The 25,624-nt window shown below is 54.9% G+C and overlaps 2 protein-coding genes across 2 annotated transcripts in view; both read left to right on the forward strand.

Moving 5' to 3' along the window:
• Positions 1–373: 373 nt before the first annotated feature.
• On the forward strand, positions 374–1,288 carry LOC311220594 (olfactory receptor 14C36-like; the record flags this gene model as incomplete). The annotated part of the gene is made up of 1 exon (XM_084304157.1): positions 374–1,288. One exon carries the CDS (start codon positions 374–376, stop codon positions 1,286–1,288), a length of 915 nt encoding a protein of 304 aa, XP_084160283.1.
• A 4,457-nt stretch (positions 1,289–5,745) lies between these two features.
• LOC311220577 (olfactory receptor 14C36-like) overlaps positions 5,746–25,624 on the forward strand; it is a gene marked incomplete at both ends in the record, with an annotated part of 41,902 nt that continues 22,023 nt past the window's right edge. Inside the window, one exon of the mRNA XM_084304138.1 lies at positions 5,746–6,506. Coding sequence (XP_084160264.1) covers positions 5,746–6,506 — 761 coding nt within the window. The remainder of the gene's footprint in view (positions 6,507–25,624) is intronic.

Below are 25,624 nucleotides of genomic sequence, written 5' to 3' on the forward strand. Positions count from 1 at the left end.
CGGGAATCCTCTGCTATCAGCAGTACCCAGGTTCATCTCAGGTTCTGCTCTGCCCTGCTGTTGGGTGATTTGGGAATAAGAACACTGAGAAGCTCTTTGATATTGTGAGTGGATTTAATTTGAGATCACCCCATGTTCCCATAAACCTACTGCTGTACAGGACTGACCCACAGATGAATCCCTGCTCCCTCCGCCCACCTCAGCCAGCACATGCTACAGTTAATTAAGGGAGCCACAAGAAGGTCTTTGAAAGGAGAGAGGTACTTTGGGAGACTTCTGTGAGAAATGGCATAGGATTTTTTCAGAGGAACCTCTCCTAACTGGTTATTGCTTTTTCCTCCTTGTAAAGGTCCCCCATGCCCAGAGACAGCAGATGTCCAACAGCAGCTCCATCACTGAATTCCTCCTGCTGGCATTCGCAGACACGCGGGAGCTGCAGCTCCTGCACTTCGCGCTCTTCCTGGGCATCTACCTGGCTGCCCTCCTGGGCAACGGCCTCATCCTCATCGCTATAGCCTGCGACCACCGCCTCCACACCCCCATGTACTTCTTCCTCCTCAACCTCGCCCTCCTTGACCTGGGCTGCATCTCCACCACTCTTCCCAAATCCATGGCCAATTCCCTGAGGGACACCAGGGCCATTGCCTATGCAGGATGTACTGCCCAGGTCTTCTTTTTATTATTCTTTTTTGGTGCAGAGTATTCTGTCCTCACCATCATGGCCTATGACCGCTACGTGGCCATTTGCAAGCCCCTGCACTACGGGACCCTCCTGGGCAGCAGGGCCTGTGCCACCATGGCAGCAGCTGCCTGGGGCAGTGGTTTCCTCTATGCTCTCCTGCACACTGCCAACACATTTTCTCTTCCTCTCTGTTATGGTAATGCTGTGGACCAGTTCTTCTGTGAAATCCCCCAGATCCTCAAGCTCTCCTGCTCAGACTCCTACATGAGGGAAGCTGGGCTTCTTGTGGTCATTGTCTGTTTAGCCTTTGGTTGTTTTGTTTTCATTATGCTGTCGTATGTGCAGATGTTCAAGGTTGTGCTGAAGATGCCCTCTGAGCAGGGTCAGCATAAAGCCTTTTCCACATGCCTCCCTCACCTGGCTGTGGTCTCCCTATTTATTAGTACTGGGATTTTTGCCTACCTGAAGCCCCCCTCCATCTCCTCCCCATCCTTGGACCTGGTGATGGCAGTTCTGTACTCATTGGTGCCTCCAGCAATGAACCCTCTCATCTACAGCATGAGGAACCAGGAGATTAAGGATGCCCTCAGGAAACTGATGAAATAATTTTTTTCAGAAGGAATGAACTTCCCAACTTCTGCATTAGACACATAACGTGGCTCATTAAAGGCACAGCTCCTATTCTAATGTATTTCTGGGTATTGTCATTTCTGTCTTTATTTTGCTTTGGTTTCAGTGTTTATTTTATCTGTGGTTTCATTCTCCTGACACTGTCCACTAAAATGTCATTAGGATTTTGCCTCTTAGCAAGTTGTGGATGCATCTTCCCTGGAAATGTTGAGATCATCAGGCTGGATGGGACTTTGTGCCACATGGTCCAGTGGAAGGTGTCCCTACCCATGACAGGGAGGTTGAGAACTAGATGCTCTTTAGAGGTCCCTTCCAACCCAAAACATTCTGTGAGTCTCTGATTCTTCATCCCGTTTCTCATTCAGTGCATGGCTGTCTAGAGGAGTCCAAAGACTCCGTCCATGAGGAGTCTTGGTGAATTTAAACAAAATAAAGGACCCTTCAGTGACTTGTTGGTCTGACATTCCCCTTGTAAGCCCTTTTCTGGGGCTTCCTCTGCCTGTGTGCAGAGGTGGAGGGAGAGTCCCAGCAGAGCAGCAGTGGATAGTAGTCTGAGCGAAGAACAAGGCTTGGTAGACTCATTGCATCGTTCCTAATACGAGCCCCTGGTAGGCAACACATCTCTCTTGGGAATGGATCAGGCTGGGAGATGGGTGCCTCAGCACCTCTCACAAGAGAGGGAGGAACTTTCACCTGTCCCTTTACTTGGTTGCAGAGGTTGTTACATGGGGAGTAGATGAGGATGGGATAGTTGGGGCCAGCGTGTTCATTGACACGATGGGTCATAGAATCATAGAAAGGATCTGGTTGGAAGGGAGCCCCTCTCCTCCTCAATCACAAAAGCTAACCCAATCTGTTGTCAATTGCATAAAGCAGCTCCATGCATCTGAGCTTCACCTTCACCTTCTCATCTTCCCTGACACTCTCTCTGGCAGAGCCTGCATCCCTCCACTTCAGCACCGCAGGTGGCCAAGATGTGTGATCACACCCCTTAATCCAAATTCCGATGTCCCTTCACCCAAAATCATCACTGTTCTGGGACAAGCCATGAGGCTCCAGCTCGTCCTGGCTGTGCACATTTGGGCTGCAGCACCTCAGGTGTGGCACGGGGCCGAGCACAGACTTGTGGCAGGGCAGGAGAGCCCAGGGCTGTGGCGCAGAGCAGGGTCCCTGCTGTGCCCCAGGGGCTGTGAGCATGGGCAGGGAGACGATGTGACTCCTCTAGACACTGCAGCGAGAGGAGCTGGGATATCAGGACACGCAGCTTTGGGACATCCAGCTGTATCTTTGGAGTGTCTTCCTGGGCTGCAGGTTGCTCTCCGGCAGGATACGAAAGGGGAAGGACACCGCAATGCTAAGGACATATAAATGCTGCTGGATGTCTGCATGAGGGCAGCTGGAATGAGCCCTCTGCATCCCTGCTAGAAGAGCTGAGACCCTCCTTGGGTACCCTAAGAAAAGGTGATGATCCTGTTAAACTGCACTTCAACCCTCGATTCTCTGCTCTCTGTTGTATCCAGTGTCTTATCAGGGTAACACCTGAGTGCAATTATCCTCCAGCTTAAAGAGGTGTGATTGCAGAGGCCTGTTCCTTCACTTGCATGCAGTTTTTGCTTTACCTGTTCAGCTCCCTTAGACTCAGCTCACTTTTCTGCTTCTATCCCCCATCCTGCTGGGGGGAGCCACTGACAGCCGTGTGGTCACAGAATCACAGAACGGCTGAGGTTGGAAGGGACCTCCGAAGATCACCCAGTCCAACCCCCCTGCCATGCAGGATCACCTAGAGCACCTTGTCCAGGATGGCATCCACATGGGTTTTGAATATCCCCACAGAAGGAGACTCCACAACCTCTCTGTGGTGCTTAGCTGCCTATGGGGGTTAATCCAGAGCAGTCCCTTTTGGTGCCCAGCGTGCAGCTCCATGGTTTTGAGATGACAACAGATTTGATCAGAGTCTGCTAAACTGAATTAACAGCTGCTGTAGCTCTTTAGCTATGAATTGGCAGGCTCCTTTTCTTGCCACAGGGCTTGCTTGCCCTATATTTGTTCGTGACTATATTTTGCTTTTGTTGTTTGCCATATCATTTGACTCTGCTGTGCCCAGGAATGTTCTGATAGCAGCAATAGCCACGTACCTGGGCTGTCAGATGGCCAGGGCATTGCTGCTCTTGTGCTTCTGTAATGGACAGGCTTGAACTTGCATGGGTACTTGAGTCAGAGGGACTGTGGCCTGTGCATAAGTCCACGTGGGGCCATGTCTACCCCAAAGGGTCTGTGGCTATGGAGATGTCCACAGTGCAGAAGGTACTTCCCTGAAGGCACGCTGGCCAGAGGATATGTCCACACTGGGGCAGGTACATCTGGAAGCCTCTAAGGCAGTTAATAATGCTGTGCCAGAAAACACAGAAGAGTGTGTGGTGTGGATTAGTCCGTGCTGAAGCAGGAAGGCTTCTGATGGCCACGGAATAAGGCCATGGTAAAGCAGGCTCACCCTGAAGGGATTCTGGCCATGGACAAGTCCATGCTGCGGCAAGTACACCAGTGAGGGCACCACTTGCTGTCTCTGGACACATCAAGGAAAAGAGTCATTAGAGGTGGTCAGCATGGCTTCACCAAGGGGAAGGCATGCTTAACCAACCTGATAGCCTTTCATGAGGATATAACCAGGTGGATAGATGATGGAAAGGCAGTGGATATCTTGATTTCAGTAGTGTTTGACACTGTCTCCCACAGCATCCTCACAGCTAAACTGAACAAGTGTGGTCTGGACGATTGGGTAGTGAGGTGGACTGTGAACTGGCTGAAAGGAAGAAGCCAGAGGGTTGCGGTCTATGGAACATCTCCAGGGAGCCTGAGGAGCAGCAAAATCATGCTTCGGGTTTGGCCTCTGCTGCTGAACTTAGTCAGGCTCCTGGGACCAAGGGAGCTCCTGGCAAGTGGGCAGCACCGCAGAGAGACAGCTCTGCCCAGGAGCAGCTCCTCTGCGCGGCACAGCAGGGCTGGTGGCACTGCCTGCAGGCACAGAGGGAAGATGAGCAAGGCAGAAGGGGAATAAAGGCAGTTGGGATGGTGAGAGCAGAGATGAGCTCATCACAGGAGGAATCTTCACAGACCTTTATGCTGTAAATCTTTTGCCACAGGACAATGCAGTTCCTTGAAGTGTCTCCTAGACTGGTCACATCTCTCCATGGGCAGAACCTGTCAGGGTGTCTTTTGTGGTTTCTGCAGTGTGGAGGAGGATGTGCTCCAGAGCGGGGCTTCCCTGCTGCAGGAACATTATCCTGCAAAAGAATGTAAAACTGGGTGTACCAGAAAATGTAGGAGTCTGCTTTGGATTTTCTCCTTTCAGATGGCTGCGTGGGCAGTGGGAGATGGAATTTCTTTCTCCATTCTGGAGAAGACACTGAGGCTCCAGTTCTTGCTAGCATGTTTCTGAGCATCTCCTTAGTCTCTTCACACAAAGAAATGTGTTTTGCACAGTGTTCTGATGCCAGAAGATGTCTTTAAGGCAGTGCTTAGTGGGTGGGATGGATTCTGTGAGCCTGGTCAGGGAGGAGACATGGGGACAGAGAAGCAGCTGGCAGCAGGGACAGTTTCAGGCAGCAGAGAACAATGCCACCACTCAGCATCACTCTGTTCAGCTGCGCTGCAAAAGAGAGAAACGTTTGCAAGAAAGCTTTGCAAAACCAGAGCTTTTCTGTCCCATCATAGGAAGAGACCTTAGCAGCTGTAAGGATATGAATTTGAAATAAGTGGCTAATAAAAACCTTCTCCAGCTCATCCTCTGGAGGCCAGGTTTTGAAGGTAGTGAACTGTCCCTCCCAGTGCTGGGTGTTACTTCAACATGGGAGGGTGTGAATACAAGGTTCCATTCTCCCTCACATAGACACTGCTATTGTCACGGCTGCGGATGTAATGCGAATGTAAAAAATCAAGTGAGAAAGAATCTGTTTCGGCTGTATGTGACAGATGAAGACTGTTCAGAAGGGCAGAGTTGGAGGAGCTGTGTCCCTCCCAAGACTCTGCCCTCTCCAAGGCAGCTGGCTGCGTGCTGACCCCACCTCACTGCACTAAATAGGGACAATTCTCACAAGGTCACTGAAGCAAATCCTTTTCACTTATCTAAAGGCAGCCAATGAAGGGAAATCCTAAGGAAAAATCTGGGCTGTTTGGCACCACTGAAGTGAAGTAGGATTGACTTGGCTGGAGTCCATGGGCAGAGCCCCTGCTGCTCATGACATATGGAACAGAACAAACCTGAGCTGTCAAAATAGAGCTGAAGGAAGGTCCCAGGGACAAAGAGAAGCCCTTGTGGAAAATTTATATGGGACATTGCATAGAATTAGCGCAGAGAAGTCTGCCCTAACTTGCCTATGTCTTCTCTTTCAACAGTTCTTTCTAACCAAATATTTTCTTGAGAGTAGGGAGAGAAGATGTCCAACAGCAGCTACATCACCGAGTTCCTCCTGCTGGCATTCGCAGACACGCGGGAGCTGCAGCTCCTGCACTTCGCGCTCTTCCTGGGCATCTACCTGGCTGCCCTCCTGGGCAACGGCCTCATCCTCACCGCCGTAGCCTGTGACCACCGCCTCCACACCCCCATGTACTTCTTCCTCCTCAACCTCACCCTCCTCAACCTGGGATCCATCTCCACCACTGTTCCCAAATCCATGGCCAATTCCCTGTGGGACACCAGGGTCATCTCCTATGCAGGATGTGCAGCCCAGGTTTTTCTGTTTCTGTTCTTGATGACAGCAGAGTATTCTGTCCTCACCATCATGGCCTACGACCGCTACGTGGCCATTTGCCAGCCCCTGCACTACGGGACCCTCCTGGGCAGCAGAGCCTGTGCCACCATGGCAGCAGCTGCCTGGGGCAGTGGGGTTCTCCACGCTCTCCTGCACACTGCCAACACGTTTTCTCTTCCTTTCTGCCAAGGTAATGCTGTAAATCAATTCTTCTGTGAAATCCCCCAGATCCTCAAGCTCTCCTGCTCTGGCTCATACCTCAGGGAAGCTGGGCTTCTTGTGGCTAGCGTCTGCATAGTCTCCATGTATTTTATTTTCATTGTGCTGTCCTATGTGCAGATCTTCAGGGCTGTGCTGAGGATCCCCTCTGAGCAGGGCCGGCACAAAGCCTTTTCCACGTGCCTCCCTCACCTGGTCATTGTCTCCCTGTTTCTGAGCACTGCCATGTTTGCCTGCCTGAAGCCTTCCTCCCTCTCCTCCCCAGCTCTAATTGTGATGGTGTCATTTATATACTCGGTGGTGCCTCCAGTAATGAACCCTCTCCTCTACAGCATGAGAAATAAGTAAATCAAGAACGGCATAAAGAAAGTGATTTCGTGGATATTTCTCAAGGGCAATAAACATCCTACCTCTCTTGACAAGTGTCTGTGACAAATCTTAGTATCTGATTGCTGTCCTTTGCTTGGTTTATCTTTTATTATTTCTTTTATTATTTATTATTATACTTTTTTATTGTTATTATTTTTGTTCTTATTGTTATTGCTGGTAGTTATTATCTATCATAATACATATTATATTCTAATACAATATCATAATTATTGCTGGTAATTATCTTATTGTTATTGCTGTTCTTATTGTTATTGCCTGATGCCTCTGCAGCCAGCTCCTTACCTGCCTTCCTGTCTGTCCTTTCCTATACTTCTCACTGGAGATTTTCCACTGAGGTGGGGCATGGCTGAAAATGAGAAAGGAGAACAGAAGAAAACTTCTTGTTCTTTATTTTGGAAATCTTCTCGGTTAGACTATAGTGACAGATTACAGAATCACAGAATCACAGAATCACAGAATTTCTAGGTTGGAAGAGACCTCAAGGTCATCGAGTCCAACCTCCAACCTAACGCTAACAGCCCTCCACTAAACCATATCCCTAAGCTCTACATCTAAACGTCTTTTGAAGACTTCCAGGGATGGTGACTCCACCACTTCCCTGGGCAGCCTGTTCCAATGTCTAACAACCCTTTCAGTGAAGAAGTTCTTCCTAACATCTAACCTAAAACTCCCCTGGCTCAACTTAAGCCCATTCCCCCTCGTCCTGTCACCAGGCACGTGGGAGAACAGGCCAACCCCCACCTCGCTACAGCCTCCCTTGAGGTACCTAAAAAGAGCGATAAGGTCACCCCTGAGCCTCCTCTTCTCCAGGCTGAACAAGCCCAGCTCCCTCAGCCGCTCCTCGTAGGACTTGTTCTCCAGGCCCCTCACCAGCTTCGTCGCCCTTCTCTGCACCCGCTCAAGCACCTCGATGTCCTTCTTGTAGCGAGGGGCCCAAAACTGAACACAGTACTCGAGGTGCGGCCTCACCAGAGCTGAGTACAGGGGGACGATCACCTCCCTCGCCCTGCTGGTCACGCTGTTCCTGATACAAGCCAGGATGCCGTTGGCCTTCTTGGCCACCTGAGCACACTGCTGGCTCATATTCAGCTGACTATCCACCATCACTCCCAGGTCCTTCTCTGCCTGGCAGCTCTCCAACCATTCCTCTCCCAGTCTGTAGCTCTGCTTGGGGTTATTGCGCCCCAGGTGCAGGACCCGGCACTTGGCCTTGTTGAACTTCATGCAGTTGACCTCAGCCCATCGGTGCAGCCTATCCAGATCCTCCTGCAGAGCTTTCCTACCCTCGAGCAGATCGACACACGCACCTAACTTGGTGTCATCTGCGAACTTACTGAGGGTGCACTCGATGCCCTCGTCCAGATCATCGATGAAGATATTAAAGAGGACCGGCCCCAGCACCGAGCCCTGGGGGACGCCACTAGTGACTGGCCTCCAACTGGACTTGGCTCCATTCACCACGACTCTTTGGGCCCGGCTATCCAGCCAGTTTCTAACCCAGCGAAGCGTGCGCCAGTCCAAGCCAAGAGCAGCCAGTTTCTTGAGGAGAATGCTGTGGGAGACGGTGTCAAAAGCCTTGCTGAAGTCAAGGTAGACCACATCCACAGCCTTTCCCTCATCCACCCAGCGCGTCACTCTGTCATAGAAGGAGATCAGGTTCGTCAGGCATGACCTGCCTTTCATAAAGCCATGCTGACTGGGCCTGATCGCCTGCTTCCCCTGCAATTGCTGCATGATGACTCTCAGGAGGATCTGCTCCATGAGCTTTCCTGGCACTGAGGTCAAACTGACAGGCCTGTAGATTCTCTCTAATCAACCACACAAGAGCAGGAGAATTAGGGTAAGTTATGCAGAGGCTTGTCTTGTTAGGGCATTGTGCATTTTCATAAGCTCTCTGGTGCCAAGTTCCTGAACTGCAGCTGCTGAGGGGAGATTGAAGAAGCCTCTGAAGACGGCAGTTGATCAGTTCATCAAGGACTGTATCCCGTGGGAGGACCCCACAGCACAGGGGACGAGAGTGACCGAGAAGGAGCGGCAGAGAAGAAGCGCTGCAGACAGACCATAATGCCCACTCCCCTGTGCCCCTGCACCGCTCAGGGGGAGAGGTGGAAGAGGGTGGATGGGGGGAAGGTGCTTTTGGTTTCTTTCCTTTGTTTCTCACTTCTCTAGCTTGTTAGTAATAAGCAATAAATCTTACTGTCTCTCTATGCCGAGCCTGTTTTGCCCGTCACGATAATTACCTGGTGATCGCATTGTCCTTATCTCAACTTTGAGCCCTTTTCATCATATTTTCTGCCCGTTCCTCTTTGAGGATGGGGAGTGAGAGAGTGGTTGTGGTGGAGCTTGGCTGCCCACTCGAGTGGAACCACCACAGCCCTTCTCTTCAGGGCAAAAAAACCCACCAAACTATTCTTGAGCGCCCAAGCTCTTCTCTTTTGGGCACAAACCCTTCCCTTTAGGTCCCAAGCCCTTCTCTTCAGGGCCCAAACCATTCTCTTTAGGGCAAAAAAAAAACTATTATTCAGGGCCCAAGCCCCTTTCTTTAGGGCCGAAGCCCTTCTCTTCAGGGCCCAAGCCCCTCTCTTTAGGATGCAGAGTCTCATTTTGGGGGACTGAATCTCCACAGTAAGCCCCTATCCCTCTTTGAAGCAGGCATGGCCTCATTTGTAGGGTATAATGAGACCTCTGAGAGAGCAAGGGCTCGTTGTAGGACCCAAATCCTCATTTCAGGACCCCAAAGCACCACGGTGGGGTCCACAGTCCCAGTTTTTGGTTTGGGATTTCAGAGTGTCCGTCTGAGCACCCACAGCCACATTTTAAGGGCCCAGACCCTCATTTTTAGGACCCCAAACCTTCTTTTAGCGTCCAGGCCCCATCTTAAGGGTCCACGGCTCCCAGTTTCACCATCCAAAGTCTGGCAGTCTGCATTGGGGTGACGTGGCAAGGGGATGGCAGCAGGGCATACCCCCAAATTGAAGGATAAGGGTGTCCACTGTGCCCCCCAGGAGCCCCAAGACCCACCTACTGGTGTGACTGGTACAGGAAAAGGATGAGTGAGGGGGACCCCAGTGCGCCCAGTGCCCCTAAACACTCCTAATGGTGCAGCTGGAGCACCATTAGCCTTCATTTTGGAACCCAAAGCCACATTTAAGTGTTCACATCCCCACTGTAATAGCCCAAAGCTTCCTCTAAGGATCCGAACCCGAAACTGCTTTTTAGAGCACAATGCATCAGTTTTAAGATCAAAGCATCTGTTTTACTATCAAAACCTCAAGTTTGGATCCAGACCCTGCTTTTTATGGCCCAAATACTATAATTTTTTAGATCAGTATTATTTCCAGTCTCCTATACCTCATTTTGGGGTCCAAAACTTCCTTCAGAGGGCCTCCACCATCAGTTTTAGAGCCTCATGCCTCCTATTTAGGCCCCTTCTTCCCTTTACGCCCCAAACCCCTCTCTTTAGGACCCAAACCCTTCCCTTTAAGGCCCAAACCCTTCCCTTTAAGGCCCAAACCCTTCCCTTCAGGGCCCAAATGCTTCTCTTCAGGGCAAAAAAAAAACAAAAAACAAAAAACAAATTCTTCAGGGCACAAAACCCTTTTTGAGGGCACAAACCTTTATATTTAGGGCCCAAGCCCTTCTTCTCTTTAGGGCCCATACTCTTCTTCTCTTCAGGCCCCAAACCCTTCTCCTTACGCTCCAAACCCTTATCCTTAAGACCCAAACCCTTCTTCTCCTTAGGCCCTTCTTCTCTTTAGGGCCCAAACCCTTCTCTTTAGGGCCCAAACCCTTCTCTTTAGGGCCCAAACCCTTCTCCTTAGGGCCCAAACCCCATCTCTTTAGGGACCAAACCTTTCTCTTTAGGGCACAAACCCCTCTCTTTAGGGCCCAAGCCCTTCTCTTTAGGCCCAAACCCTTTTTTTTGGCATCAAACTGTTCCTCCCTTTATGCCCCAAACCATTCTCTTTCGGGCCTAAACCCTTCTTCTTTTTAGGGCCCAAACCCCTCTCTTTCAGGCCCAAACCCCTCTCTTTAGGGCCGAAACCCCTCTCTTTAGGGCCCAGACCCTCTCTTTAGGGCCCAAGGCCTTCTCTTTCAGTCCAAGACCTTCTCTTTACGGCCCAAACCCCTGTATTGAGAGCTCTAACCCTTCTCCTTAGAGCCCAGGCCCTTCTCTTTAGGGCCCAAGCCCTCTTTAGGGCCCAAAAGCCTCTCTTTAGGCCCCAAACCCTTCTTCTCCTTGGGGCCCAAATCCTTCTTCTATTCAGGGCACAAAACCTTCTCTTTAGGGACCAAACCTTTCTATTTAGGGCCCAAGCCCTTTTCTTTAGGGCACAAACCCCTCTCTTTAGATGACAACCCTTCCTATTTGGCCTCAAACTGTTCTTCCGTTTACGCCTCAAACCGTTCTTTTTTGGGCCCAAGCCCTTCTTCTCTTTCGGGCCCAAGCCCTTCTTCTCTTTCGGGCTCAAACCCTTCTCTTTTGGGCCCATACCCTCTCTTTAGGGCCCAAGCCCTTTTCTTTAGGGCACAAACCCCTCTCTTTAGACCCCAACCCTTCAATTTTGGCCTCTAACTGTTCTTCCATTTATGCCCCAAACCCTCTGTTTCACACACAAGCCCATCTCCTAAGGGCCTAAGCCCATTTCCTTTTGCCCCTAGCCCTTCTCTTTAGGGCACAATCACCCCCCCCCCCCCATCCCCTTTAGGCCCCAGTCCTTCTTTGTTGGCCTCAAACTCTTCTTCCCTTTAGGTCCCAATGACCCGGGCTGCTGTGCTGTATGATCTGCTATTTATTGAAGCTGCAGCCTCAATAAAGCGGGGGTCAGTAATTGCCCCAGGCTGCACCCCGGGGGGGCCTCCCCCAGCCCTTGAAGGAGGGTGGGGGGCCGTGGGGGTGGTGTCCGTGCCCACGAGGACTGGGGGGCGCTGGGCCGGTCGCACGCCTTCCGTTTGGCTTGTGCCGGGCGTGGGGGCCGCGGAGGCCGGGCTGGTGGCAGGCGGGCAGGTCTTCCAGGCACTGAGGGTGGCCGCTGGCGTCGGGCCTGGCTCTCAGGCCTAGCACGGTGCTCAGGCCTCCTGGACGGGCTCAAGGAGCGGCCACGGCTGTCGCTCTGGGCTGCCTGGGCTGCGGCGAGGCGCCTGCGGGGACAGGAATTGCTGAGGCCGTGCTGCGGCTGCGGTGCCAGGCGGGTGCGAGGCAGCGGGGTGCAGGCACGCGGCTGTACGTGAGCTGTGGGCACGCAGTGCTCTGTGCAGAATTTGGGGCGCCATGTGCCCTGGGCTGGGATTCTGCTCCCCTCCACAACATTCCCCGGCTCGTCTCCTCCCCAGCGCCTCACCGGCCATCCTCACCTGCCTGCTCTGCACGTGCTGTCCCAGGAAGAAGACCTGGCCCCCGCAGAGACAGGCTTGCAAAGCTGGGCTCAGCATGGCCAGGCCCCAAAAGCCACCGTCTGCCCTTCCCCAGAGCGCCTGGCAAGGACCAGCACTCAGCTCCCTGCCTGGCCCTGGCCCTGGCCCTGGCCCTGGCCCAACAAGGCGGCAGCCTCGGCTCACTGTTCGGTGAGGTGCTGCCCATCCACTCTTTGGGATGTGTAATTAAACACACAAGCCCTGTCTGTGCTGAAGACACGCACGCTGGCAGAGCTCAGGTGCGGCTGTGACACATTAGATGCCACTCTCCAAGGGAAAGAATTTGGGGGGGGAAGAGATGGAGAGGGAGTGCGGAAACAACAAGTCACTGATTTTTCTGCCTCCAACGCCGGATAAGCACACAGCAGGCAACCGTCACAAGCAGGAGGGGAACCAAGAATGCCGCAGCGCCTTCTATGCAGTAACTTCGGCAATGTTGGGGCTTTGCAGCGTTTGCACTGTTCTCCCCATCCACGCCTGGAAGAACAATTGTGGACATTGCTGTGTCCTGTGCACTCCTGGTAATCCCACAGGAGGTCTGACATTGCCCGGAAGTGTTCTTTTTCATTTGGGTAGCATCTTTGAGCAAGTGAAAATCCTCTGGCTGCAAATGCTTCCTGAGGTTCAGCAGAAGCTGGGGCATCTGTCAAAGTCATTGCAACTCGGTGCACATGGAGCCTGCCTTTTGACTCAGCTTTGTTTTCCCTCCACCCTTGGTTTTCCCTGCCATAACGCTGTGAGCCCAGTGTCTCATGTTTGCTCCCCCTGCTCTCTGGAGTTCGAAAAGTTCTTAGGTGCTTGCCCACCTTTGCTGCTCGAGGCACGCTCGGAGCCTGAGGGACAAAACTGAAGAAAAATCAGGAGCCCAGGAGAGCCAGTGAGGCAGTGCCCCATCTGCACTGGCTCAGGGCATCACTCTGGGCCGCAGTACACCGGAGGGAGGGGTCCTGTTTCCCAGGATCTGCTCAATGGGTTTCGGATGGCCTCATTCCCTCAAGAGCAAAGTTCCAAAATCCCTGGGAGCTGAGTGCGCTGGCAGGTGACCCCTCTCTAACCACAGCCACAGAGCTTTGTGAGCGTCTCTCTGCTGCACTGCTGCCACATGCTGTCACAGCCCAGGGCAGACAGCCATCCCCAGGGAGCCACTCCTGCCTTCCTCTGCAACACTTGCTGCCTACTGACACTCTGGGCTTTGGCTGCTGCCATGAGGTGCAAGAGCGGGTACCAGGGCAAGAACCTGCACGCGCATGCTGCTTCTGCTTGCTGACTGCGGATGGCCAAGAAACAGCCTTTACCTGGGGTGGCAGTTGCCTGTTTTGCCTCTGTTCCTTTGTCAGAGAGGGGCAGCGTGCGGCTGCTTCCTTGCCAAAGCACGTCCTTCGGCATAGTCTGACTGTCTGTCCCTTGAGAAAGAAAGCAGGACAGTGGGAATGTAAGTAACTGCTCCTCCTTGAACCATGTTCTGGGCACAATTACAAGCAAACGCCCATTGCTGCTGGCTGGATACCAATGTTTGCACGCAACAGCTCGGACCAGTAATGGTAATGCTGGGCTAGCAGCTGCCCCTGGGACCAGGCTGGACCCACAAGCAGCAGCAGGGGCGCTCGGCCATCTCTGGGGCTCAGCAGTGCCTGCTAGGTGTGAAACGGAGTGTCTCCGTTCTGACCCATCCCTTCCTGCTGTGCAGGTTACGGTTCGTCCACACACGGATTTAGAACCTCAGCTTCCCAAGACTTATGGCGCCCAGAGTGAAATATACCCACCAGGTGCTGCCTTCGCTAACTCCTTTCTGATTTCCTCTACGATGTGAGGGGACGCTGGGGAAGGTGTTATTCTTCCAGCTTTATCCTTTGCTCGTAGAGGACCTGAACAGAAAGGAGCAAGTTCACTTTGGCACCAGTGCAATTTGGAGAACCCGGGCATAGTCTGTGAAGTCAGTGAAATGACTCCCCAGCCCTGGGAGACCAGCTGCGCTTCAACGCGGGAAGCAGCCGAGGATCTGGCAAAGCCCTCCATGGGGACACTTCTGCAAGCAAAGACCCGTGAGAACTTTCTGTCCCATCGCCATCTACATCAATAGCTCAGTAGGAGAGCATATCAGGCCTCGTGCCTTGACAGGGCACACACACGTGCCAGTCTGTACCCTCCCACCTGCAGAGATGCTTGGCTGACCTTTGGGCTTTGAGCTGGCAGCTCTCAAAGGAAATCAAAAGCCACAACTTACCCATGCCATCTCCCAGAGCTACTGTCCTGGAACCCATCTGGGAACCTGCATCACCTTTGCCTTCGGTCCCATCTGTAAACACAAGAGGATAGAGCCCCTCCCGTGAACTGCATCAATATACTCCTTCTGACCAGAGTGACAGAGAATGCCGTTCAAAGAGGGGACTGCTCCACGGCACTCTTCTCTCCCTGCCACTCAAGAGCATCTTGCAAACAGTTGCTGGGTGCCTGCAGTGGCACCATGCTGCTACAAAACTAAGCATGCGTGGAGCTGCCCGGAGAAGGGCCCTCCCCGTGCCCACCCCAGATCTCAACTCAACCGCAAGGTGCCTGCTGGCTCTGCAGCACCTAGATGCTCCTTCCTTCCGCTGACTTACTTGGCGGATTGCCCTGAGGCCCGTGGACCACATCAAGCTGAGGTGTCCAGTAGCCAGGACCTGCGAGAACTGCTGCAATCAAACACAAAAGAGAAACTTTGGCCTCGCATGGTGTGATCTACCTCTTCCTTAGTGAGCTGCAGCGACTGGAGGGGGCTCACGCAATGAGGAGGGACCCAGGCACGAGCCAGAGCCAAAACTCACTGATTTGGCCGCCTCCAACACCGGAGAAGCACGCAGCAGGCAACTGTCACAAGCAGGAGGAGAACCAAGAATGCCGCAGCGCCTTCTATGCAGTAACTTCGGCAATGTTGGGGCTTTGCAGCGTTTGCACTGTTCTCCCCATCCACGCCTGGAAGAACAATTGTGGACATTGCTGTGTCCTGTGCACTCCTGGTAATCCCACAGGAGGTCTGACATTGCCCGGAAGTGTTCTTTTTCATTTGGGTAGCATCTTTGAGCAAGTGAAAATCCTCAGGCCGCAAATGCTTCCTGAGGTTCAGCAGAAGCTGGGGCATCTGTCAAAGTCATTGCAACTCGGTGCACATGGAGCCTGCCTTTTGACTCTCAGCTTTGTTTTCCCTCCACCCTTGGTTTTCCCTGCCATAACGCTGTGAGCCCAGTGTCTCATGTTTGCTCCCCCTGCTCTCTGGAGTTCTAAAAGTTCTTAGGTGCTTGCCCACCTTTGCTGCTCGAGGCACGCTCGGAGCCTGAGGGACAAAACTGAGGAAAAATCAGGAGCCCAGGAGAGCCGGTGAGGCAGTGCCCCATCTGCACTGGGTCAGGGCATCACTCTGGGCCACAGTTCACAGGAGGGGTCCCGTTTCCCAGCGTCTGCTCCATGGGCTTCACATGGCCTCTTTCCCCCAAGAGCAAAGTGCCAAAATCCCTGGGAATGGGATTGGGCCATGCCCCACAAGGAGCCCCTGCACCCCACAGGCTCCTGCTTGCTGCAGGCCCTCATCCAGCCCAGACCCCCGGCACCCCTCCTCCTGGGGCCTCCGCTCGCGGGGCAGCTGCTCCCTGCTTCCTGGAACCTGACCAGGAGCGGGGGGCAGCCGCCACTCCCCTCAGGGGACACCGTGCTGCTCCCCAAAGATGAGGGGACCCAAACCCCAGTGCCAGCCCTCCCTCAGACCACTCTGGCTCCACCAACCTGTGTTGAGGTGGCACCCGATGGGGAGTCTGCAGCAGTGGCACAGCCACTGCTGGAAGTTTTACTGGCAGTTTTCTTCCTATCACCAAAGATTTTAAGCTCCAATTCTTTGTGGCCACCGTGCCCAAGATGGCTGCCATTCGCCACTTCACCCAGGTGACATTCTCGGATTACAAGCAACAGTCTAGAAGCGCACATTTCCTACTCGGCTTCCTTAGGCCCTGGATCAAGAAGTTATCAGAAAGGTGCTTTAGGAATTTCCTGGCTCTGCTTGTGTCTGCGCCGTGTCATTCCCCGCTAACATCTGGCAACCCCAAGTCACCCGCACACTTAGGGACAGGGGCGGCTGATTAGGCAGACATTGCCTAATTCCTCATTGAACCATTCATCCCTGTAGTCACCCGGGATGGGAGGCTGATCTCTGACTCCCACAACACCATCCGCATTTTTGGTTTGTCCCTTAATCCTCACTCAGAGCCTCTCAACCGTGTCATTGCACCAGCCCCTTGCCTCGCCTGCGCTGCGTGTCCCTCCTGATGAGCCTAGAACCGTCCCTTGCAGCACTCCAGTCACAGCCCTCTGCCCAACCAGTTGTGCTTATGCCCATGATGATGTAGTTCTGGGGCTGAGCCAAAGCTTGCCAGCACGTCTGGCTGAAGGCTCACCTTTTCAGAAGCACGGCATTTACAACAAAGGGTTCTCATTCACGCATCCCGTCAAAATACATCAATCAATAAATAAATGGGGGGAGAGAGAGAAAAAAGGATTTGACAGGATCTTGGCATTAACGTACATTTGCTGGCCTTCTGCGCTATTCAGGGCTCCTCAGGCTCTCTCACGAGAACAGGCCTGCTCCCCACTTCTGCTCTCTAATGAATTCAGTGCTGCAAAACCAAACAGTACAGCGGAGTGCAGCGGAGCGTTTCAGACCAGACAAATTATTTCTTCCAAACTCTGTTAGCATTTTCCCTTTCTGGGATTTCCATCTCTAGTCTTAATAGCTGAGCCTGTCCTTAGGGTTAGGGTCTGAGACCATCCAAGTGTAGGGGCCCAGCACAAGGCGGACATGGGCCTGTGGGCGTGGGTCCAGAGGAGGGCCACAGAGGTGGCCAGAGGCTGGAGCACCTCTGCAGGGAAGAGAGGCTGAGAGCGTCGGGGCTTTAGCCTGGAGAAGAGAAGGCTCTGCGGAGACCTTTTGGATTTCACAAGGCCATAATCCTTCTTTGTATAAAGCATAATATGTAAAGTATAACTCTAACCTTTTAAAAAATTTACTGCTGCTTTTTTATATGACAGAATTTGTCTGAACAGTGGAACCCTTGTGGAGCTATCATGGAATCGCTTAGGTTGGAGAAGATCTCTGTGATCACCAAGTCTAACTGTTACACCATGCACCCATTAATCCTTAACTAGGAGCCTTCTCTCCTTCGGCTTCTGGCCCCAGACAAATCTGAGGGAGGACGAAGCTGAGGCCTGTACATGGAAAGGACACAAGGTGAGGCTTGGGTGTCCCCGAGAAGACAGAGCTTCAACACCCCCAGAGGGGACTCCGGAGCGTGAGCCGAGCTCTCAGCACTCTCTCCCACAGCCTACTGTCATGCTGCTCCGCAAAGGAGCCCCACGGGAGGAGAGGGCCACCCTCAAGTGAGGTTTTGCAAATGGTGCTGGCAGCGCCTCGGGTCTCCCCTCTGGTTGCAGTCCCTCATGCCAGCATGTGGCAATCCCAGCCCTGACTGCAAAGAGCTGGGTACATCTCCGTGTGCCCCTAGAGGAGAGCTGAGCTGTGGGAGCGTTGGCATGGGGCACCCTGGCCCAAATCGGCCATCCGGGCAGTGTCAGGACCTGCCTGTGAGGAGGGCTGGCTGTGGGGAGGATCAGGATCAGGAAGGGCCCGGGCCTGTGTGTGGCTGTGGCACAGCCACTTTGAACAGGGGGGTTCTCGGCTGAGCGCTGGGCAGGGTCAGTGGCGCGCTCACAGCCCTCCTGTCTGCTCCTGCTGTGCTGCTCCCCAGCTCCCTTCCCCTGCGTTCCCTGCATGGCGGGCACAGTCTGGCTGACCCCCAGCACCGAGGACCCTCAGGGGTACTTCTCCATCCAAGTCCTGCTGCGGGTCCCTGGGTATTGTGGGTCCCTAATGACCCGGGCTGCTGTGCTGTATGATCTGCTATTTATTGAAGCTGCAGCCTCAATAAAGCGGGGGTCAGTAATTGCCCCAGGCTGCACCCCGGGGGGGCCTCCCCCAGCCCTTGAAGGAGGGTGGGGGGCCGTGGGGGTGGTGTCCGTGCCCACGAGGACTGGGGGGCGCTGGGCCGGTCGCACGCCTTCCGTTTGGCTTGTGCCGGGCGTGGGGGCCGCGGAGGCCGGGCTGGTGGCAGGCGGGCAGGTCTTCCAGGCACTGAGGGTGGCCGCTGGCGTCGGGCCTGGCTCTCAGGCCTAGCACGGTGCTCAGGCCTCCTGGACGGGCTCAAGGAGCGGCCACGGCTGTCGCTCTGGGCTGCCTGGGCTGCGGCGAGGCGCCTGCGGGGACAGGAATTGCTGAGGCCGTGCTGCGGCTGCGGTGCCAGGCGGGTGCGAGGCAGCGGGGTGCAGGCACGCGGCTGTACGTGAGCTGTGGGCACGCAGTGCTCTGTGCAGAATTTGGGGCGCCATGTGCCCTGGGCTGGGATTCTGCTCCCCTCCACAACATTCCCCGGCTCGTCTCCTCCCCAGCGCCTCACCGGCCATCCTCACCTGCCTGCTCTGCACGTGCTGTCCCAGGAAGAAGACCTGGCCCCCGCAGAGACAGGCTTGCAAAGCTGGGCTCAGCATGGCCAGGCCCCAAAAGCCACCGTCTGCCCTTCCCCAGAGCGCCTGGCAAGGACCAGCACTCAGCTCCCTGCCTGGCCCTGGCCCTGGCCCTGGCCCAACAAGGCGGCAGCCTCGGCTCACTGTTCGGTGAGGTGCTGCCCATCCACTCTTTGGGATGTGTAATTAAACACACAAGCCCTGTCTGTGCTGAAGACACGCACGCTGGCAGAGCTCAGGTGCGGCTGTGACACATTAGATGCCACTCTCCAAGGGAAAGAATTTGGGGGGGGAAGAGATGGAGAGGGAGTGCGGAAACAACAAGTCACTGATTTTTCTGCCTCCAACGCCGGAAAAGCACACAGCAGGCAACCGTCACAAGCAGGAGGGGAACCAAGAATGCCGCAGCGCCTTCTATGCAGTAACTTTGGAAATGTGGGGGCTCTGCAGTGTTTGCATTGTTCTCCCCATCCACGCCTGGAAGAACACTTGTGGACATTGCTGTGTCCTGTGCACTACCGGGAATTCAGGAGCACAGGAGAGCCAGTGAAGCAGTGCCCCATCTGCACTGGGTCAGGGCATCACTCTGGGCCGCAGTACACCGGAGGGAGGGGTCCTGTTTCCCAGGATCTGCTCAATGGGTTTCGGATGGCCTCATTCCCTCAAGAGCAAAGTTCCAAAATCCCTGGGAGCTGAGTGCGCTGGCAGGTGACCCCTCTCTAACCACAGCCACAGAGCTTTGTGAGCGTCTCTCTGCTGCACTGCTGCCACATGCTGTCACAGCCCAGGGCAGACAGCCATCCCCAGGGAGCCACTCCTGCCTTCCTCTGCAACACTTGCTGCCTACTGACACTCTGGGCTTTGGCTGCTGCCATGAGGTGCAAGAGCGGGTACCAGGGCAAGAACCTGCACGCGCATGCTGCTTCTGCTTGCTGACTGCGGATGGCCAAGAAACAGCCTTTACCTGGGGTGGCAGTTGCCTGTTTTGCCTCTGTTCCTTTGTCAGAGAGGGGCAGTTGCGGCTGCTTCCTTGCCAAAGCACGTCCTTCGGCATAGTCTGACTGTCTGTCCCTTGAGAAAGAAAGCAGGACAGTGGGAATGTAAGTAACTGCTCCTCCTTGAACCATGTTCTGGGCACAATTACAAGCAAACGCCCATTGCTGCTGGCTGGATACCAATGTTTGCACGCAACAGCTCGGACCAGTAATGGTAATGCTGGGCTAGCAGCTGCCCCTGGGACCAGGCTGGACCCACAAGCAGCAGCAGGGGCGCTCGGCCATCTCTGGGGCTCAGCAGTGCCTGCTAGGTGTGAAACGGAGTGTCTCCGTTCTGACCCATCCCTTCCTGCTGTGCAGGTTACGGTTCGTCCACACACGGATTTAGAACCTCAGCTTCCCAAGACTTATGGCGCCCAGAGTGAAATATACCCACCAGGTGCTGCCTTCGCTAACTCCTTTCTGATTTCCTCTACGATGTGAGGGGACGCTGGGGAAGGTGTTATTCTTCCAGCTTTATCCTTTGCTCGTAGAGGACCTGAACAGAAAGGAGCAAGTTCACTTTGGCACCAGTGCAATTTGGAGAACCCGGGCATAGTCTGTGAAGTCAGTGAAATGACTCCCCAGCCCTGGGAGACCAGCTGCGCTTCAACGCGGGAAGCAGCCGAGGATCTGGCAAAGCCCTCCATGGGGACACTTCTGCAAGCAAAGACCCGTGAGAACTTTCTGTCCCATCGCCATCTACATCAATAGCTCAGTAGGAGAGCATATCAGGCCTCGTGCCTTGACAGGGCACACACACGTGCCAGTCTGTACCCTCCCACCTGCAGAGATGCTTGGCTGACCTTTGGGCTTTGAGCTGGCAGCTCTCAAAGGAAATCAAAAGCCACAACTTACCCATGCCATCTCCCAGAGCTACTGTCCTGGAACCCATCTGGGAACCTGCATCACCTTTGCCTTCGGTCCCATCTGTAAACACAAGAGGATAGAGCCCCTCCCGTGAACTGCATCAATATACTCCTTCTGACCAGAGTGACAGAGAATGCCGTTCAAAGAGGGGACTGCTCCACGGCACTCTTCTCTCCCTGCCACTCAAGAGCATCTTGCAAACAGTTGCTGGGTGCCTGCAGTGGCACCATGCTGCTACAAAACTAAGCATGCGTGGAGCTGCCCGGAGAAGGGCCCTCCCCGTGCCCACCCCAGATCTCAACTCAACCGCAAGGTGCCTGCTGGCTCTGCAGCACCTAGATGCTCCTTCCTTCCGCTGACTTACTTGGCGGATTGCCCTGAGGCCCGTGGACCACATCAAGCTGAGGTGTCCAGTAGCCAGGACCTGCGAGAACTGCTGCAATCAAACACAAAAGAGAAACTTTGGCCTCGCATGGTGTGATCTACCTCTTCCTTAGTGAGCTGCAGCGACTGGAGGGGGCTCACGCAATGAGGAGGGACCCAGGCACGAGCCAGAGCCAAAACTCACTGATTTGGCCGCCTCCAACACCGGAGAAGCACGCAGCAGGCAACTGTCACAAGCAGGAGGAGAACCAAGAATGCCGCAGCGCCTTCTATGCAGTAACTTCGGCAATGTTGGGGCTTTGCAGCGTTTGCACTGTTCTCCCCATCCACGCCTGGAAGAACAATTGTGGACATTGCTGTGTCCTGTGCACTCCTGGTAATCCCACAGGAGGTCTGACATTGCCCGGAAGTGTTCTTTTTCATTTGGGTAGCATCTTTGAGCAAGTGAAAATCCTCAGGCCGCAAATGCTTCCTGAGGTTCAGCAGAAGCTGGGGCATCTGTCAAAGTCATTGCAACTCGGTGCACATGGAGCCTGCCTTTTGACTCTCAGCTTTGTTTTCCCTCCATCCTTTGTTTTCCCTGCCATAACGCTGTGAGCCCAGTGTCTCATGTTTGCTCCCCCTGCTCTCTGGAGTTCGAAAAGTTCTTAGGTGCTTGCCCACCTTTGCTGCTCGAGGCACGCTCGGAGCCTGAGGGACAAAACTGAAGAAAAATCAGGAGCCCAGGAGAGCCGGTGAGGCAGTGCCCCATCTGCACTGGCTCAGGGCATCACTCTGGGCCACAGTTCACAGGAGGGGTCCCGTTTCCCAGCGTCTGCTCCATGGGCTTCACATGGCCTCTTTCCCCCAAGAGCAAAGTGCCAAAATCCCTGGGAATGGGATTGGGCCATGCCCCACAAGGAGCCCCTGCACCCCACAGGCTCCTGCTTGCTGCAGGCCCTCATCCAGCCCAGACCCCCGGCGCCCCTCCTCCTGGGGCCTCCGCTCGCGGGGCAGCTGCTCCCTGCTTCCTGGAACCTGACCAGGAGCGGGGGGCAGCCGCCACTCCCCTCAGGGGACACCGTGCTGCTCCCCAAAGATGAGGGGACCCAAACCCCAGTGCCAGCCCTCCCTCAGACCACTCTGGCTCCACCAACCTGTGTTGAGGTGGCACCCGATGGGGAGTCTGCAGCAGTGGCACAGCCACTGCTGGAAGTTTTCCTGGCAGTTTTCTTCCTATCACCAAAGATTTTAAGCTCCAATTCTTCTTCCCTTGAGGAGAGCTGAGCCGTGGGAGCGTTGGCATGGGGCACCCTGGCCCAAATCGGCCATCCGGGCAGTGTCAGGACCTGCCTGTGAGGAGGGCTGGCTGTGGGGAGGATCAGGATCAGGAAGGGCCCGGGCCTGTGTGTGGCTGTGGCACAGCCACTTTGAACAGGGGGGTTCTCGGCTGAGCGCTGTGCAGGGTCAGTGGCGCGCTCACAGCCCTCCTGTCTGCTCCTGCTGTGCTGCTCCCCAGCTCCCTTCCCCTGCGTTCCCTGCATGGCGGGCACAGTCTGGCTGACCCCCAGCACCGAGGACCCTCAGGGGTACTTCTCCATCCAAGTCCTGCTGCGGGTCCCTGGGTATTGTGGGTCCCTAATGACCCGGGCTGCTGTGCTGTATGATCTGCTATTTATTGAAGCTGCAGCCTCAATAAAGCGGGGGTCAGTAATTGCCCCAGGCTGCACCCCGGGGGGGCCTCCCCCAGCCCTTGAAGGAGGGTGGGGGGCCGTGGGGGTGGTGTCCGTGCCCACGAGGACTGGGGGGCGCTGGGCCGGTCGCACGCCTTCCGTTTGGCTTGTGCCGGGCGTGGGGGCCGCGGAGGCCGGGCTGGTGGCAGGCGGGCAGGTCTTCCAGGCACTGAGGGTGGCCGCTGGCGTCGGGCCTGGCTCTCAGGCCTAGCACGGTGCTCAGGCCTCCTGGACGGGCTCAAGGAGCGGCCACGGCTGTCGCTCTGGGCTGCCTGGGCTGCGGCGAGGCGCCTGCGGGGACAGGAATTGCTGAGGCCGTGCTGCGGCTGCGGTGCCAGGCGGGTGCGAGGCAGCGGGGTGCAGGCACGCGGCTGTACGTGAGCTGTGGGCACGCAGTGCTCTGTGCAGAATTTGGGGCGCCACGTGCCCTGGGCTGGGATTCTGCTCCCCTCCACAACATTCCCCGGCTCGTCTCCTCCCCAGCGCCTCACCGGCCATCCTCACCTGCCTGCTCTGCACGTGCTGTCCCAGGAAGAAGACCTGGCCCCCGCAGAGACAGGCTTGCAAAGCTGGGCTCAGCATGGCCAGGCCCCAAAAGCCACCGTCTGCCCTTCCCCAGAGCGCCTGGCAAGGACCAGCACTCAGCTCCCTGCCTGGCCCTGGCCCTGGCCCTGGCCCTGGCCCTGGCCCTGGCCCAACAAGGCGGCAGCCTCGGCTCACTGTTCGGTGAGGTGCTGCCCATCCACTCTTTGGGATGTGTAATTAAACACACAAGCCCGGTCTGTGCTGAAGACACGCACGCTGGCAGAGCTCAGGTGCGGCTGTGACACATTAGATGCCACTCTCCAAGGGAAAGAATTTGGGGGGGGAAGAGATGGAGAGGGAGTGCGGAAACAACAAGTCACTGATTTCTCTGCCTCCAACGCCGGAAAAGCACACAGCAGGCAACCGTCACAAGCAGGAGGGGAACCAAGAATGCCGCAGCGCCTTCTATGCAGTAACTTTGGAAATGTGGGGGCTCTGCAGTGTTTGCATTGTTCTCCCCATCCACGCCTGGAAGAACACTTGTGGACATTGCTGTGTCCTGTGCACTACCGGGAATTCAGGAGCACAGGAGAGCCAGTGAAGCAGTGCCCCATCTGCACTGGGTCAGGGCATCACTCTGGGCCGCAGTACACCGGAGGGAGGGGTCCTGTTTCCCAGGATCTGCTCAATGGGTTTCGGATGGCCTCATTCCCTCAAGAGCAAAGTTCCAAAATCCCTGGGAGCTGAGTGCGCTGGCAGGTGACCCCTGTCTAACCACAGCCACAGAGCTTTGTGAGCGTCTCTCTGCTGCACTGCTGCCACATGCTGTCACAGCCCAGGGCAGACAGCCATCCCCAGGGAGCCACTCCTGCCTTCCTCTGCAACACTTGCTGCCTACTGACACTCTGGGCTTTGGCTGCTGCCATGAGGTGCAAGAGCGGGTACCAGGGCAAGAACCTGCACGCGCATGCTGCTTCTGCTTGCTGACTGCGGATGGCCAAGAAACAGCCTTTACCTGGGGTGGCAGTTGCCTGTTTTGCCTCTGTTCCTTTGTCAGAGAGGGGCAGCGTGCGGCTGCTTCCTTGCCAAAGCACGTCCTTCGGCATAGTCTGACTGTCTGTCCCTTGAGAAAGAAAGCAGGACAGTGGGAATGTAAGTAACTGCTCCTCCTTGAACCATGTTCTGGGCACAATTACAAGCAAACGCCCATTGCTGCTGGCTGGATACCAATGTTTGCACGCAACAGCTCGGACCAGTAATGGTAATGCTGGGCTAGCAGCTGCCCCTGGGACCAGGCTGGACCCACAAGCAGCAGCAGGGGCGCTCGGCCATCTCTGGGGCTCAGCAGTGCCTGCTAGGTGTGAAACGGAGTGTCTCCGTTCTGACCCATCCCTTCCTGCTGTGCAGGTTACGGTTCGTCCACACACGGATTTAGAACCTCAGCTTCCCAAGACTTATGGCGCCCAGAGTGAAATATACCCACCAGGTGCTGCCTTCACTAACTCCTTTCTGATTTCCTCTACGATGTGAGGGGACGCTGGGGAAGGTGTTATTCTTCCAGCTTTATTCTTTTTTTTTTTTTTTTTTTTTTATTCTTCCAGCAGGTGCAAATGCTGCTCCTGTCTGTGGTGGAAGCGGGGCCTGTGGTACCACCACTGGTACCGTGGAGCTGTGATGGGGAGCCAATGGTGTGGCTGTCTGTAAGGGTCCCCAGGAGGTGCCTGTCTGGGGTACTTTTGGTGGGCTGGGGGATGCTGGGGCTGGTGCTGCTGGGGCTGGAGTTGCCAATACCAGCATGGGGCGGGGATGCTGGTGCTGTGCGTGCTGGCCGTAAGTTGGGGATGCTGCTAGCAGTCCTGGACAGAGATGCCAGCAGTGGTGCTGGGGCCCCATGGGGATACCAGTACTGGAGCTGGGGGCAATCAAGGTGCTGGAGGTGGTGCTTGAAGTGGGACAGTGACGTTGGTACTCGGGTGGTGATGCTCTTACTGGGGCCATGCTGCTGGTACTAGTACAGCTTGGTGGGGCAGCGCTGCTGGTACTGGGACGGAGATGCTTGTACTGGGACAGCAGTGCATGTAGTGGGACAGCTGTGCTGGAACTGGGATGGTGACTGTGCAGCACAAGACACTTACTGTAATTTTTTATTACCGTGTGGTGCACATCAACATCATCACTGGTTTCTCTGGTAATCACAGATGAGCGTGCTGCTGATTTTACAACCGCGCTGGGAGACTGGTCAGCCCCTTGGAAGTAATGGCCACATTCAGAGGTGGGGAAGAAGAGAGAAGAGGTTCAACAAAAAGAGCAAAAACCAGCCACATTTCTCACTGTCTTCCTTCACAAAGGCAAGTTCCCTTCGAAGCCCACAGACACCGTGTCAATTCTTCCAACTGGCTGCCAGCCTGCGAGTTGACACCTGCAGAGCATGAATGCCATCACCTTGGCAATTGAGGGAATCATTAGGTAACATTC

This window comes from Netta rufina, assembly GCF_964035555.1.
Source record: "Netta rufina genome assembly, chromosome: 35".
Lineage (NCBI taxonomy): Eukaryota > Metazoa > Chordata > Aves > Anseriformes > Anatidae > Netta > Netta rufina.